General features: G+C 47.0%; 1 protein-coding gene across 1 annotated transcript; it reads right to left on the bottom strand.

Annotated features, from left to right (window-relative positions):
* Positions 1 to 6,242: 6,242 nt before the first annotated feature.
* Hnrnpa0 (heterogeneous nuclear ribonucleoprotein A0) lies at positions 6,243 to 8,905 on the bottom strand. The gene has a single exon (XM_028863282.2). It carries the CDS (start codon positions 8,646 to 8,648, stop codon positions 7,737 to 7,739), a length of 912 nt encoding a protein of 303 aa, XP_028719115.1. The 5' UTR covers positions 8,649 to 8,905; the 3' UTR covers positions 6,243 to 7,736.
* Positions 8,906 to 17,416: the final 8,511 nt, after the last annotated feature.

Below are 17,416 nucleotides of genomic sequence, written 5' to 3'. Positions count from 1 at the left end.
AGCTCCTGTGGTCTCTATCATCTGTGTACCCTTAGACAGTGAGCTCCTGTGGTCTCCATCATCTGTGTACCCTTAGACAGTGAGCTCCTGTGGTCTCTATCATCTGTGTACCCTTAGACAGTGAGCTCCTGTTGTCTCCATCATCTGTGTACCCTTAGACAGTGAGCTCCTGTGGTCTCCATCATCTGTGTACCCTTAGACAGTGAGCTCCTGTTGTCTCCATCATCATCTGTGTACCCTTAGACAGTGAGCTGCTGTTGCCCCACCCTGCCTCAGATCAGCTAGCTGGTATTTTATACTTACTTACTTACTTTATTTATTTATTTTATTTATTTGTGCTGGGAACTAAGCAGAAGGCTTTATAGGTGCATTCCTACGCTGACACTCTACCTCAGACCTAGCCACATTTTATCTCTAGGGCATCTCATGTAAAGTGCAGGCATCAATCAATAAAATCTGTCTTGTCCTTCTTTATCTGGTCTTGTTCACTTAGCTAACCTTATTTTCAAGGTTCATTCATGTTGTGACATGTACCTGAATTTATTTCTTACGGCTCAGCAATATTTCATTTTGTTTATCCATCTGCTTATTAATGGACACTGGGTTGGTATTTCACCTTATGGTAGAGCAAAATCTAGTTACTATTTCCCTAATGTTGACATTTAGATGGTGATAAGGTTTTTGCTATAATATATTGATCATCTTTAGGCAAAGTTTGTTTCCCTTACATCACAGGAGCAAAGGATCGGAAGACTTCAGTACTTCTCACTGAACACATTTGAACTCTATTTCACCCTCCTCATTTGATGCTTCTTGCTGCTTGGAAGAGAAGCTAGTATTGGCAGTTTCAGGTCTAAGAACACAAGTGTGGGACCAACCCCAGAGAGTGTGTTTGGAGAAAGGTCTTCCCTGGACACGGCTGGCTCATCTGTGAGCACTTGCCCCAAGCTGTGAATCCCACAACACACACACACACACACACACACACACACACACACACACACACACACACACGTCAGAGATCACCAAGCCCTAGGATTTGCTGAACTCATAGCTGAAGCTCATTGTAACAGCACTGTTAAGTGTATGCTCCCAAAGGGAATGCAGGGGCTCAGCATTAGTAACATCACTACACAGCCGGTTACAGTCAACATCTCTGCACGTCAGAGGATGCTGGGCACACTCCCTAAGTGGAAGTGCCCGGATAAAGATCACAAGGCCATCTAACAGGACCGCACCATCAGGTGCGATATGCTAACATTTTACCAAATGCCACCAAAAGAAGGTCCATTTTGGCTAAAAACCATGTAGCTATGGAAGAGACTGTCATACTTTAATCCAGCTAGTTCCAACACTTTCCTCGTAACCTATCATCCAACACAGTTATACCAAAAGAATAGAAATTGTAGCTGGGCAGTGGTGGTGCACGCCTTTACTTCCAGCACTTGGAAGGCAGAGTCAGGTGAATCTCTGTGAGTTCGAGGCCAGCCTAGTCTACAGAGCGAGATCCAGGACAGGCACCAAAACCACACAGAGAAACCCTGTTTTTGGGGGAGAAAAAAAAAAAAAAAAACACAGAGATGTTGACAAAGCCAAAAAGCAGCCTTTAAAATTCAGACCATGCCATTCCTCTACTCAAAACCCTCAGATTGCTAGGCAGCACCCCTGTAATCTCAGCCCTCAAGAGGCGGAGACGGAGGAAGGAGACCCATCATATGTTCAAAGCTACATAGCCAGTACCCCATCAGCCAAGCTACACACAAAGTGAGACTGTGTCTCAAAAACAAAAACAAAAACTCCTCCAGTGGCTTTCCACTCGTTTGCTCAGGGCTGTTTTAGTTGCTTCTCTGTTGCTGTGATAAAAAAAAAAAAAAAAAAAAAAAAAAAAAAAAAAAAAAAAAAAAAAAAAAAAAAAAAAAAAAGGCTGAAAAGCAACTTGGGGGAATAAAGAGTTTACTCAGCCTACAGGGTACAGCCCATCATCAAGGGAAACCAAAGGAGGACCTGAAGCCAAGGACGACACTACTTACTGGTTAGCCTCCCGTTCGGGCTCTGCTTGCTCTAATACTCAGGCCCACCAGTGCAGGGCACCACCCACAGTGGGTTGGACCTTTCCCAAATCACCATCAATCAAGACAGTCACACGGATTTGCACACAAGCTAATGGAGGCTTACCCCAGGGGAGGCACCCCTTCCCAGGTGTGTCAAGTTGACAACCAAATTAACCACCACCGAGACAGTCTTTACACTGGCCTACAAATCCCCAAACACCATCTGGTGCTCTCACCTCAGTGGAAGTGCCTTTGCTCCGTTTCCCTCAACTATAGCCACCCTAGTAAATTTCCAAATTAAAATCTTCCATAATTATAGTAAGAAACTGAATTTAAAAATCAAGAACAGCCACGGTGCACTGGACTCCACCCTGAAGCTATTGATTCCAGCTCATTTACTACTTTTTGAACTATCTTGTGTCCCCAAAGTGACCTAACTTCATCTTACAAAGGAAATTCCAAACATAAACACCCTTTCTATTACAGCAAATTGGTGAAACCAATAGAACTTTGTTCCTAGTAAAACAAGTCAAAATGAGGAGCCCGTGAACAATGTGAGTCATGGGAGACTAGCTTCACGGGACCTCAAACTACGGATTACAGTGTGTGGAGTGGCTTCTTAATCTATGACGGCTGTCGTTTTTTTAGACTTATTAACTTGTGTGTGTGTGTGTGTGTGCGTGTGCACACCATGTGCCGGCCTGTGCCCTTCAGAGGTCAGAAGAGGGCTGGGACGAGAATTAACAGTTATGAGCTGCCATGTGGGCACTGGAAATCTCTGCACCAACAAGTGCTCTCAGCTGCTGAGCCAACTCTCCAGCCCCTGTCACTTTTCACCAAAAATCTTTGGTGACTGATATTTCCGAAACTGAATAAACTAGTCTGTGTCCCACAGCCGGTTTTGCTATTATTAGTACTTGGCAAAAATAATAAAATTTAAGTGGCTGTTTTCTTAAAGGCCTTTGTGGCCTCACAGTCAGCAGGGATAATGACATAAGGAACCCAATACACCACGCTTTGCATTTCAGCTAAGCAGTGGGAATGTCCTTTGTGCTTGACTTCCTAATCCAAATGTTAAAACTAGTTCCAACACCTGTCACATTTTCTTGTAACACAGTCACAACTGCTTATAGGTCCAACTCAAATGCTAGTACTGTCATAATTGTTTAAATTATCACCCAGACAAAACTATGGATACCTTAAAAGGCTGGCCCCTATCAGCTTGGTACTCAATTTTTTTGTTGAAGTTATCTTAAGAACGAATCTCAAGGTTTCTCTCAAACTGTTAATAATTACCTAGAACGATTTGAAAACCATATTAAATCATAAGGTATCTAAACAACTGCATAGTCTAGGAAATCAGCTGACTTACCAGGTTAAATAGCAAACTGAAGTTGTATCTCAACCTAGAAATTCACATTTTTGGTGATAGTCACCTCTGACCCAGAGCAAACCTCACCCAGCACTTCCCAATTTGTTATTTTCCCCAACTTCTAAAAAAAGCTTCATTCATGATAAAAGTATTCAAGCAAAAGCAAATGCTGCTACTAACACCTACTAATGTACAACTGGAAAACTGCGCCCTCCATTTTAAGTAGGATAAAACACAGAGTAGTGCTTGCTCTAATCTCTGACCTCACTGTGTAATCCCTTCAGAAGAGCAGCTGAGCAGTCTAGCAGTCAGAAGGCAGAGGCAGGTGGATCTCTGAGTTTGAGGCCAGCTAGGACTACATAAAGTGAGAGCCTGTCCTCACCAAAAAAAATAATTTTATTTTAAAGCTGCAAGATTCCTATCTCCTATTTTCAATCCTTCATATTAGGCAAACTGCTTAAATTAAGAGCCTGTAGCCAGCAGGCAGATGGAGATAACAGGATCTCTTCATGGAGTGACTAAGGACAGAAATCAACAACACAAACACTTACCTACTTCTTAGGTTCTCAAGGAACTTCTTATTGGGGGAAAAAAAAAAGTTTCATTTTTAAGAGAGCAGGAAAAGTGTGACTCAAGCATGTCTGCAATAGAACACTGAGGGGAAAAAATGTCCCGCTTACTTCCACAGGCTTGGCCAGTCCTTCCAAAAGGCGGAAGAGCATGTCCACAATCCTAGCACTAGGTGGGCAGGCTCCTGAAAATTCAAGGACAGCTGGGTCTACATGGCTAGTTTCAAGCCAGCTAGGGACACACAGGAGAAGGGGGAGGGATGGGGCCAAAATAAGGCTGACAGGGCTCTTCCCTTCACACTGACAGAAGTGGAAGACACTCTCAAGTGTCAGTGTTCCACGGGTAACACCCACACACTAGCTAACGGCAGGTGGTGAGCAAACAACCCACACCTCACTTTACACTTTCATTACCAGACACAGAAAACAAACTGAAATGCAAGTGATCCAATTTAGAGTGTGAACAAACAAGTCTACAAACCAACTGACCCTCACTGGTGGTCTTGAGGCAAGGAGTCCTAAATTCCAAATTCTCAGCCACCCTTCATCCTTTAGTATCTTTCCTAAGACAAGATTCCACATTAAGGTATAACCATGAACATATTCAGACTCGAGAGCATTTTGTGAACCTAAATCACTTTCAAGCTTTAAAGGTTTGAAATTCTGGGGTCTGGGGATGGCTCAGCTTTTGAAGAGGACCCCGAATCTGGCAACTCACAATCACATGTAATCCAACTCCAATGGATTCAATACCTTCTTCTGGACTCTGCAGGAACCTGCACTCACAAACCTACCTACACACACACACACACACACACACACACACACACACATTTTTTTAAAAAATAGACCTAAAAAAAATAAGATTTTAAACTATTGCCATCTTATTTCAAGATCTCCCAGATCCATCAAGATGGCTCAGCTGTGAGAGGCACTTGCAGCCAGGAGTTTGATCCCCAGGACCCAGATGGTAGAGCAGACCTGCATAAATCCTCTGACTTCCACAGATTGCTGTGTGAAAGGCACAGGCTTACATACATACACTCACACAAAATGAATGTAAAGATCTTCCAAACTATCTTTTAACTAATGACTACTTTAGAATTTACACTCAAAGTATTTGAAATACAAGGATCTTCACATTGGGGCAACTTCATCTTGAAAATCAGGTTACAGGGCTGGAGAGATGGCTCAGAGGTTAAGAGCACTGGCTGTTCTTCCAAAGGTCCTAAGTTCAATTCCCAGCAACCCACACAGTGGCTGAAAACCATCTGTAATGAGATCTGGTTCCCTCTTTGGGCCTACAGGGATACATGCAGGCAGAACACTGTATACATAATAAAATCAAGAAAAAAAAAAAAAGAAAAGAAAATCAGATTATATTCAAGTATGAAAAAAGCATCTCCACCTCCTGCCAACTAAGCTTGAAGTCCTCTGTTCAGACTCTCACAGGTAAATCTAGACACCAAAGAGCTGTCCACCCATTTAAAAAGCTCCCCATGCTGGCCAGGGGAACACAGGAATCCTATTTCCTGTCCTACTATTCAATTAGATTTCTAAGGTGAGCATAGATGACACTGGGCTGTTTTTGAGTATGCACCATGGGGTCTAACAGGAAATTTTTATGTAAGTCATCCACTGCCTTTTCTAAAGCCACCATTTTCAAAGTAAAAAATGACCTCGTTTGACAATCTTCCCTAATTCCTACCAGCTAACTCAATCTTTTCACCAAAAATAAGCAAACATCATAGGTAACATGTAACGATAGCTCTAAATCATTTCCTGTATCCTCGAGGCACCCCCCCCCCAAAAAAAATGCATTAAAAAATCTTCAGTCTTGTGAGTCAAAGCTCAAGCAGAAACTTAAGGACAGTATAGTTAATCGAGCAAAGAATTCAACTTCCATCCAATTTCCACTTCCATGTGGGACACTTACCTGTTAGAGGTGCTAAATATTTGAACCAAGCATCAACCATCATTCATTCAAGTACCTGAGCAAACTAGCCTAACCTCCTAATGTCCTTTTTGACCTCTTTAAGAGCCTTGTAATTACACTATTTGGGCAAGAATCAGATCTTAGAAATTATATAAGGACTAGTTAAAATGTAGGGGGTTCAACATTAAAATATTACCATGAGGCTTTGGGCTTTCAAAATCTGAGTCAAAAAATTTTACCATACCATTAAACCCAGTAAGTTAACTGGTACTCTGAACCACCCACCGGATTATACATACTCTCACTCAATCATGTAAAGAATTGAATTCTTTATTTGTGATATCCATAAACGTTGCTATTCTATGTTTCTATCCAGGAAGGCAATTTTTTTCTCCTATTATCAGTTTTTTTTTGTTTTTGTTTTTTTTTTTATAAACAACAACTTGAATTCTATTGCATGAAGGGCTACAAATACACGTTAACCAAGCAGAGTACATAGATTGTTTTACAACTTGCACCTAACCCCGTACACATAGCTGCTCCAGTAGCTACAGAGCAGTTTGGGGCTCCTGCCCAAGCTATGCATAGCAGTTTACATTTTCAAATCTCATGTAGAAGACTGGTGAGGGCTGTCAGCTACATTCCTGTGAAGCCCATCTCAGTCAAAGGAAATGCGCAACTTCCAAGTCTGCACAGATTTCTGATGGCAAACTGCTAAATCTGATGAAATTGTCCTGAACAAATTACTTTTTTAACCAACTGTCTTGCAGCTATTCGGCCACTCTACCAGTAGATGGTGCTACATGGGTTGGACTTCAAAGGACAAAGTTCAGATTTAGGAAAAGAAACGTTTTTAAACCTGCTCTGAAAATACAAAAAAAAAAAATCACTTAGTGTTAGGGTAAACATAACCCTTATTTGTAACCATTCATTACAGACAAACCAATAAGAATGAAACTAGGTCATCTAAAAAAGTTTTAAACAGTTTTATATGAATGAGAACACATGCTTAAACACAAACTATTTCTCTTAAAACTACACAGTACATATTCTGAAGTAAATTCTCATAGAAAGAAGTGACCAACCATGTCAAGATGATAAGCTTACTCGCTTAGTACAAGGAGATGGATGCACAGAAACCTTCAACAGTCACATCCACCACTTCAAAAGTTTGACTGTAAGGGGTAAATTCAACACATCACTAGCTGGGCAACAGGAAAGGGGAAAAAAATAACCCACAAGACCTCTTTTTTAAGTTTCTCAAAGTACATCAAAAACTAACAAAAATATCCTTTAAAACGGTAAGGAGTGGATCCTAGAAAAAAAAATGTTAGACATGTACGGTCAAACACAATGATTTATTAAAAATAAAACGTAAAAATGATTTTTGTACATATGCTTCCAAATTTCAGGCATGGGATCCAAGTAGGTTTCATAGAAAACGCTGTAGCCAGGTATCAAGTCCTTACAACAAAGTAAACTACCCCCGCCCAACCCCCACCCAGGTTTTGCTACAGAATCAGCAAGTTCACTCCCTCCCACCCACCCCCCCAAAAAAACACAAATTAAAACAAGACATTTTGCTAGTATAAAAACGACCAAGGTCCAAGTAATAATAAAAAAATAGAGTCCATCAATGACTGTAACACAAAAATGTGTGTGTGGGGCCGAGTCCACCTTCAGGGGGGAGACAGGCAGGCAAATGGGGGGACTGCCCCCCCAGGGTAAGCGGCTCCCCCGCGGGCACCTGGGGCGGGCGCGGAGGGGAGAAGCGCCGCCGCCGCCGCCTGGCATCCGGAACTCGGCTTCTAGAACGAGCCTCCGCCGTAGCCGCCGCCGCCGCCGCCGTAGCCGCCTCTGTACGGTCCACTGTTGCTGCGGCCGCCCCAGCTGCCGCCGCCGCCGCCGCCGCCGCTCTTCATCGGCCCGTACGAGGACTGGTGCTGGCTGTAGCTGCCGAAGCCGCCGAAGCCGTTGCCGTAGTCGCTGCCGCCGTACGAGCCGCCGCCGCCGCCGCCCCCGTAGGCGCCGTAGCCCCCGTAGCCGCCGTAGCTGTTGTAGCCGCCGCCGCCGCCGCCGCCCTTGGCCAGCCCGTTCTGGTCGCGGCCGCCGCCGCCGCCGCCGCGGCCCCGGCCGCCGCCGCGCCCGCCCCGAGCCGCCCGCGCGCCCCCGCCGCCCGCGTGGATATCCTCCTTGGGCACCGCCTTCTTCACCTCCACGCGGTGGCCCTGGATCGGGTGGAACTTGACCACCGCCGCCTTGTCGGCCGCGTCGTGGCTCTGGAAGTAGACGAAGCCGAAGCCGCGCTTCTTGCCCGACTGCTTGTCGGCGATGATCTCCGCCTTCTCCACCGCGCCGAACTGCGAGAAGTGCTCGATCAGGTCGCCCTCCGCCACGTCGCCCTTGAGGCCGCCCACGAACAGCTTCTTCACCTTGGCGTGCGCGCCCGGCCGCGCCGAATCCTCCCGCGACACGGCGCGCTTCAGCTCCACCGTGTTGCCGTCCACCGCGTGCGGCGACGCGGCCATGGCGGCGTCCGCCTCCTCCACGTTCGAGTAGGTCACGAAGCCGAAGCAGCGGGAGCGCTTGGTCTGGGGGTTCACCACCACCACGCAGTCCGTCAGCGTCCCGAAGGCCTCGAAGTGGCCGCGCAGCCCCGACTCGCTCGTCTGCACGTTCAGGCCGCCGATGAACAGCTTACAGAGCTGCGAGTTCTCCATGTCGGCCACCCGGGCCCTGCCCCCGCCCTGCGCGCTCCGCGGCGTCGCCGTCGCCGTTAGCGGTCGCCGAGGCCTCGCCGGAGCCCGGGCCCGGCCGCCGCCGCCGCCGGCGGGGAAGGGGCGGGAGGGGGAGGGAAGGGGCGCGCTGCCGGCCCGAGGGCGAGCCGAGGACGCTGGAACCCCACCAGGGCAGCCGCGGCCGCCACCTCCGCTCCCCTATCAGGGCACCACACAAAGAGGCCGCTGAAGGCGCGCGCACCCTCCCGCGCGGTGCGTCACGAGCGGCGTCGGGCCGCCGGCCAATCGCCTCCCCGCCCGCCCTCGTCCCGCCCACCGCGCCGCAGCGCCGCTCTGGGCCGCGGCCTCCCCGCCCTCCGCGGCCTCGGCGGGGCCTCGGGCTACCCGGCGCCCGCCCGCCCTCCCGCCCCCGCGCTCGCACTCGGCGCGCTCCCGCCGTGCCCCGGAGAAGGGCCTCCGGGGCGCCCCGCGCGCACCCGCCGAGCGGTTCCTAGCGGACGCGCGGCTGTTCCCGCAGCCCGCCCGCCCTCCCCTCGCCGGATGCCCCGGCCCAACTCCGCAGTGGCGTTGGCGCCAGCCCCTTGAGGGACGTACCCGGCCAGCCAATCACTGCCCGGCTCTCGAGCCCACTTCCGGCGGCCGCGGCACGGGCGCGCTCCTCTTACGCGCTGGCCCGGCGCCGCCTGTGCGGAGCCGGCCGTGGCCCGCACGCCTCGTCCTCGCGCGCCCTCGCGGGACTCCCGGCCGTTCCCAACGGATCTGCCCGGGGCCTCCGCGCGGGCTTTTTGAAACCACGACTGTTGGGGCCGACCCGCACCTGGCGTCGGCTCCCCGCGGGCGGCACAAAGATGGAGGCCCAGGCCTGGCAGGAAGGCGGCGGTTATTGGCAGTTTAGGGTGCCACTGGTGCCCCGTGCCGGCGCGCCCGCCAGAGCGAGCTCGTGTGGATAACAGAACGCCAAAGGCCCTTCCGACCGGGTGGCCCAGACAGGCCGAGCCCGGCCCGCGGTGGCCCCGGCGCTCCTGCAGCCATGTTCGGTGCGGGCCGGCCAGTGCTCGCACGTCTCATCTGCCCGATCTGTGCGCTGCCAGCCTAAGTGTTTGCGACCCATTGTCTAGGTCCCGCTGGCCTCGAACTCGCGGGACATTAGCCTCCCAAGTGCTAGATTACTAGCGTGTTCTGTGAAGAAGTTAACGTTTTTACTGCGTCCTCACCGCTACCCCTGTTAGGGAATTACACCCAACTTCACTGGAGCCCGGGCTTCGCCCGAGCTGTGTCTCCAGCGCTCCCCCTCGCTTTCCTCTTCCCTGTTTGGCTGTACCCCGGTGCCCTGCAGCAGTTTACTGCCAGCCTCTCCACTGGGCTGCCAGCTTCCTAAAGAGGGGCGCGCTGTCATTTTGTTTCCTTCTAGCACATTACCCGTGTAACTAGATAAACAACTGCCACTTACGTGCTTGGTGTCCACAGACAAGATCTCAATTTCTTTTTTTAAAAAAATAATTTATTTTTATTTTATGCTCGTTGGTGTTTCGCCTGCATTTATGTCTGCGAGGGTGTCAGAAGGCCTGGAACTGGAATCATAGACAGTTGTGAGCTGCCGTGTGGGTGCTGGGAATTGAACCCGGGTCTTCTGGAAGAGCAGTCACTGCTCTCAACCACTGAGCCATCGTCCCAGCCCCCAAGATCTCAATTTCTAAAACAAGGAAAATGTGTTTTGTTTTATTTTTTCCATTTTAAGATGATAGAACCAGGAGGCCGAAGAGATGGCTGGGTGATTAGGAGCACTTTGCTTCCAGAGGACCAGAGTTCTGCTCAGGTCCTCGCGCCCAAGTCAGGGCTCTGGTCTCCGCAGGCACAGGCACTCTTGTGCACGTCCCTTCAGGTAGACACACACACACCTACATGTGATTTTTTAAAAGTAATGTTTTAAAGATATTATTGCCCAAAAATTGCATGCCAGGGTTTATACAAATGGGGGGATCTGTGTAACAGAAGTGGGAAATTCAAGGGAAGGAGCTACTTTGGTGTCAAATTCCTGTAACTAAAGTTACAGGATGTGCCACATGGGTGCTGGGAATCAAACCCAGGGCCTCTACAAAAGCAGCTAGTACTCTTAACCTCTGAGTCATCTTTCCAGCCCCAAGTCTTTATTTTTTATTGATTTTTTTGTTTTGTTTTATTTTTTGTTTTTTGAGACAGGGTTTCTCTGTGTAGCTTTGCGCCTTTCCTGGAACTCACTTGGTAGCCCAGGCTGGCCTCGAACTCACAGAGATCCGCCTGCCTCTGCCTCCCGAGTGCTGGGATTAAAGGCGTGCCCCACCACCGCCCGGCTTGATTTTGTTTTTTAACAATTTCTGATTACTTTCTCCTTATCATTTCTCTTATCCCTGCCAACTATCTCTTCCTTATTATTCACCTTTTTTTTTTTTTTCTTTTGGTTTTTCAAGACAAGGTTTCTCTGTGTAGTCCTGGCTGTCTTGGAACTAACTCTGTAAACCAGGCTGGCCTCGACCTCACAGACATTCGCCTGGCTCTGCCTCCCAAGTGCTGGGATTAAAGGCGTGTGCCACCACCGCCCGGCTAGCCAGGTCAGTCTTGACTAGTGGAACTGTCCACTGGATCCTGGTGGGGTCACCAGTCTGTACACAAAGGCAACAGCCCTCTCTTCTTGAATCTGTCGGTGGCAAATAGGTCAAAAGTGAGAGTAGGAACCTGTGGGCCCCTACGCCATCCAGGCCTGGGTGTTGATGGGCCCATTCTTGTGCAGACCTTACAGGCATCCACAGCTGCTGTCAGTTGGTGATTACAATGGCTGTGTCCAGACTAGAACCAGCATTTCACCGTCCTTTCTATCTTCTGGCCCTTAGGTCCCCCTCCCCCTGTCCCCCCCAGTGTTCCCTGAGCCTTAGAGACTATTAGACCAGACTCCTTACTGTGTATGGGCCTCAGCAAACTCTAGAAGACCTGCAACTATTTCCTCCCAGACCAGAAGGGCGCTACTTCCCACTGTGGTCTAGGAGGGTAATGTAAGCAGGATGCTCAGGCTCACGTGGAGAGTCAGCTGAGACACTCCTGTGTGTCGCCTCCCCTGGTGTTGCAACATTAGCCCCAATAATGTTTCTCTCTGGTGATCTTTTAGGGACTTTTAGTGCTGCAGCTGACCTGCTAACGGGATGAAAGCAGCAGCAGCAGCAGCAGCAGCAGCAGCAGCAGCGACACCCGAGCAGTTAGAAGGCTGGTCTTTGCAAGCAAGTCAGCCAGCAGCACTTGACAGCTAAAACAGGGCACCTTCGATGTTAGGATCGCCCGGGGCATTGGGAGCTGTCATATTGACCAGATGGTCTAACACTGGAATCCTAACCCATACAAGATGATTCCCTGGTCTCTACTTGTGTCTTGCAGATGTCCACTGGAATCTTAATGCCTTAGACCAGTGGTTCTCAACTTGTGTGTCGTAACCCCTTTGGGGTTACCTCAGACCATCAGAAAACACAGACATTTACATTATGATTCATAACTGTAGCAAAATTACAGCTACAAAGTAGCAACAAAAATAATTTTATGGTTAGGGATCACCACAATATGAATTGTATTAAAGGGTCACTGTAGCTGGAGGGCTTCTCTCCAGGTTCCCCAAGCCCCGCAGCCCCACAATCCATTTATAAAATAATTACTCAGACGCTTATATCACTTATAAACTGTATGGCCATGGCAGGCTTCTCGCTAACTGTTCTTTTATCTTAAATTAACCCATTTTTATAAATCTATACCTTGCCACGTGGCTGGTGGCTTCCCGGCGTCTCTACATGCTCTTCTCCTCGCGGTGGCTGCAGTGCCTCTCCCCCAGCCTTCCGCTTCCCAGAATTCTCCTCTCTCCTTGTCCCACCTACCTCCTGCCTGGTCATTGGCCATCAGTGTTTTATTTACATAGAGTGATATCCACAGCACTTCCCCTTTCTTCTTTTTTTTAAAAAGGAAGGTTTTAACTTTAACATGGTAAAATTACATATAACAAAACAATTACCGAGCAAGAATTATAGTTACAATATTAAAGAAGATGTCCTATCTATCTTATATTTGTGAGTTTAAGGTTTTATAGCTAACTTATCTTTTATCATAACTGAGGAAATTACGACTATCTAGCCTTCAACCACATCAAAGACCTGAGAAGGAACATAATGGTACCTGAGAAATGGTAGACGGATGCAAGCAACTTTCGGGAATCTTGCAAGAGTAGACCAAGACAGCTGGCAGCCTGGACAGTCACCTGATGTTTCTCAGCATTGTTGGTGCATTCAAATTGGCTACAGGCCTAGAGTATCTGACAGACCATTTTCAGAAGCAGGAATTCTGAGAGACCATCTTACCCTGTCTTGGCAGAGTACAGTGGTCGCTTTCCTTGTGTCCCGCTTGTCCAGAAAGGACAGCATTGCATTTGTACTGTCAGCCGTCAAGGCAAGGGCAGTTCTTTGCCCAGTAGGCCATTTTGTGCCAAAAAGACAAACTTCCAAATGGAAATGTCTTAGAAGCCCAACATTCTCTCGGGATCAATTGGTGCAGCCAGGAGCAATTGTGTCTCACGTCAACAGAATTCTAAGTTATTTAAATGCCATATTCTCTAGGTCTATGAAGTGTTTGAAGATTACCTATCTATCTGAAATATATCTATGTATACCTAGAAGACTTAACTAACATGGCTACAAATATGATTATCATAGATGACTGATTATTAATCTATTTTTAATCATCCATTACAATTTTAAATGAGTTAAACATAATACCTCAAACAAGAATAGAAATATATATATACAGTATAACAAAATTAACTTCAAGTTTGTATTAATAAACTAAAATTTTTACCAATGTAAAACATTTTAAACATAAACTAAAATCTATACCAATGTAAAACATTTTAAACAAGTTGTTCTTTAAAAGTAGGTTTATTAATCTACCCTTTTATCTTATCATCTCCATATCCTCCTATATATCTATATTATATCCCCTTTTCTTTTTTAGAAAGAGATCACATTTATAATCAACCTGTTTTAAATAAAAATATTGGTTTTTCTCTGTCCCACACCAGAGGGCTCTTCTGATTTGGGACACAAGAATCTTTTAACCATTTTTTTTTAAAGCAATATGTCTGGGTTTAGAGGGGGAGTGAGCCAATTCCACCTCTAAAGCCAGCTTGGTATATTTGGGAATTTGGGCGTAGCATCTCTTACTACTTCCTGCTGGAGGGGGGCGCTGTATCTTATGGGGATACAAAGAAAATTTTAGACCTATGGGGTAGTCCGTGAGGCTGTATTGTGTGAACCAGTTGCCTTGAAACCGGTCTGGATGTTGGATCATCTGGGCCATGGTGTCATCGGAGACCTTTCAGGGGGTCTTGGCTGGTGAAACCTGATGTATCTTAATCTGGAACAAATCCACAGCCTCTGGCTTTCTGTGGAGACAAAAGCAGAACTTCTTTTCCAAAGTAACATATCCTTATATCCAAATTTTGAAGTCAAGGTACTTTTAAAATATACATTTTGGCATAACTCAACAGCTTTTGTAATGAAATGTTTTTCTTCAGTTAAGAATATCAGCCTTGAGCCTATTGTTTTAAACTGTACCATTGTAAGCCTGAAATGGCGCTGTGGCTGCTGGCTCCGCCCACTTCAGCTTCCCAACATGGCAGTGGTACGTTTTCCGCCAGCTCTGGGAGTCATCAAGTCTCAGAAATAGTGGGTCTAAGCTTTTATCAAAGCAGCGTGTAGCCCAGAAACCTCTTTTTTTTTTTTTTTTTTTTTTTTTTTTTTTTAAATACTAGTAAAGACTAAATCTACCACACAGCTTAATTTGCCGCCGGTAGATGCCTCATTTCCTCCATACTGCCGGTCAAACACACCCGCCAGGAACCCGCCAGTGTTCAAACTTGCGTTTTGCCGCATCTAGCTGTCCGTATGAGACAAGAAGTAGGAACCTGGTTTTGGCTCTGTTTAGAATTGGTTATTAAATATTCTCAGGTTTAAGGTGGAAACTCGAGCCGTTGGGCGCCATTTGTAGCTGGAGGGCTTCTCTCCAGGTTCCCCAAGCCCCGCAGCCCCACAATCCATTTATAAAATAATTACTCAGACGCTTATATCACTTATAAACTGTATGGCCATGGCAGGCTTCTCGCTAACTGTTCTTTTATCTTAAATTAACCCATTTTTATAAATCTATACCTTGCCACGTGGCTGGTGGCTTCCCGGCGTCTCTACATGCTCTTCTCCTCGCGGTGGCTGCAGTCTCCCTCCCAGCCTTCTGCTTCCCAGAATTCTCCTCTCTCCTTGTCCCACCTACCTCCTGCCTGGTCATTGGCCATCAGTGTTTTATTTACATAGAGTGATATCCACAGCAGGTCACAGCATTAGGAAGGTTGAGAACCACTGCCTTATACTTCTCTTTCTGAATCTTTCCAAGGATCATGAAAGGTTCTGTTGGGTAGCAATTTCCTCTGAGATAAAGCCTTCCACCTTTGAGGAAAGGCCTTAAGACACAGGTGAACCTTTCTACCCTGCAGGGAAGCCCCTTAAACTCAGAAAGGAAACAACTCAATAACTTCAGGAAGTCCCTGAAATCCACCCCATCCACCAGGCTCCACCTCCCCGGGGGACGGGTAAGCAGTAAGTGCTGCTGAGAGAAGAGTTTCGGACCAGTGAAAGCGCCTGGAAGACAGTCCCCAGAGCTGCCTGCGAGCTGTGCAATGAGCTATGGGGAGATTTTATTTGTGCTGAAATGTGATTTTACTTGCATCTTAAAAATAAAGTTGCCTGGGAATCAGAGCTAAGAGCAAGCCATTTAGCAGAAGTCCAGCAGTGGTGGCACATGCCCTTAATCTGATCACATGGCAGGCAGAATCTCTGTGTGTTCAAGGACACAGTCAAGCGGCAACCCACACCTTTAATCTCAGTATGAACCATAGAGACCTGGAGGTCTGTATAGACTGGCAGTGATGAGGAACCAATGAGAAGGCAAAACAGAAAGGCAATAAAAAGACAGAACACAGAAGGACTCTCTCTCAGGAAAGATGGCAGCAAGTGGTAAGATAAGGTGGTCTTAGCTCTTGGCTACTGCTCTGATCTCTGGGCTTTTAACTCTTTATTTGGCTCTGTTTCTTATTTAATAAGACAGTTTAGAATTTCTTCTACATTAGGCGCCCAACATCCATGGTACAAATTTGAGAAAAAGCTACTTGCCTGGGGCCTTGTGGGCCCCAGCTCAGACCCGAGCTACACTTAGCCAGAAAATGGTGGCACACACACCTTTAATCCTATCACTTGGGATATCACACTGGAAACAACCAGGCATGGTGACTCACGCCTTTAATCCCAGGAAGTGATGGCAGGAAGCAGAAAGGTATTTAAGGCGTGAGGACCAGGAACTAGAGCTGGTTAAGCTTTTAGGCTTTTAGCAGCAGTTCATTCGGATGAGGACTCAGAGGCTTTCCATCTGAGGAAACAGGATCAGCTGAGGAATTGGCAAGGTGAGGTGGCTGTGGCTTGTCTGCTTCTCTAATCTTCCAGCGTTCACCCCAATACCTGGCACTGGGTTTGTTTTTATTAATAAGAACTTTTAAGATTCGTGCTACAATGAGCTCCAGGACCCTACCTTCCCCGAGCTGTCCATGCTGAGGTGGCCACTTGCTGACGCAGGTGTCTTTGAGGCAAATCTGCTTCTATAAGTAACCCCAATAAAACCCATTGGTTCACCAAGTTGGACCTTGATGACATCCTTATTTTGGATATTGTTTGTTCCCTGTGCAGCGTGTGATGTCTTCTCAGGGATAGCATCACATGACAGGTATATCGGATGCCAGGCTTCCGTTGAAGAAATGAAGGCTATCTCCACGTTAAGTTGCCCAAGTTCTGTCATCCGTACCATCCTGCTTTTTTAAAGGGCTAAGCCAAAGAAATACAATAGACTGAAAGTAGAATAAATCATGCTCACATCTTTATGAACCCCTTTGCTTTAAATATTTTTAAGAATCCAAGGAAGATATTTTCAGTTTGATATCATTAATGTGCCTAGCTAACTGCATCTGAGGGTGATTATAGAGTTTCTGTCAATCATTAGCATAAACAACATAAAAAAGTCCCATAAGGTTTTACCCCCTAGTGACACTGGAGCTGTCAAGTGTTAATTAGCGTGAGTAATTCTATGGTGTTTGCACACTGAAATCACCTAATGGAACACTTCTTGGAAAGTTACACATCCCTGTGGCTTAGGGATGCATGACTACTGTAGGTGCAAAATATCACTTGGGCAGAGAAAACACTTACTGTTTGACCCCAGTTTGAATCTGCATACTTCATAAAGGAAAAATCAAAATACAGAGTATCAACCTCAGTGTCTTGCTTGAGAGCGGCAGAAGCCAAAGTCTACCCTAGCCCTCTCCTCTATCCCAGAGATACATTCCCAGAGAGTCAGAGCCAGTCCCTAAGCTCATGTCACACCCAGCACAGTTTGCTTCTGCCATCTCTGTTGTTGCATGGTGTCCCCAGAATAAAATGGTGCCCCACAAATGGTTAGTGTGAGGCCCACGTCATGAGTCCTCCAGAGATCACCAGGAGTCTGAGTTCATGTGCAAAGGCAAAGAACCTTTATTGCAAGCTTAAGCTTGGGCCTCCCGACCATTCTGACACAGCAGTTGGATCAGGGAGAGCACTGAGCTCAGTTATGGTAGGGTTTTTAAGGAGTAAAGGATGAGGGGTAGTGGATCA

Source organism: Peromyscus leucopus, chromosome 5, assembly GCF_004664715.2.
Source record: "Peromyscus leucopus breed LL Stock chromosome 5, UCI_PerLeu_2.1, whole genome shotgun sequence".
Classification (NCBI taxonomy): Eukaryota; Metazoa; Chordata; class Mammalia; order Rodentia; family Cricetidae; genus Peromyscus; species Peromyscus leucopus.
The sequence above is the reverse complement of the archived record's forward strand: the minus strand, read 5'-3'. Positions and strand labels throughout refer to the sequence as shown.

What these genes read in the sequence shown, in the direction of transcription:
- Hnrnpa0 (XM_028863282.2), bottom strand. Translation starts at nt 8,648, where the DNA reads ATGGAGAACTCGCAGCTCTGTAAGCTGTTCATCGGCGGCCTGAACGTG.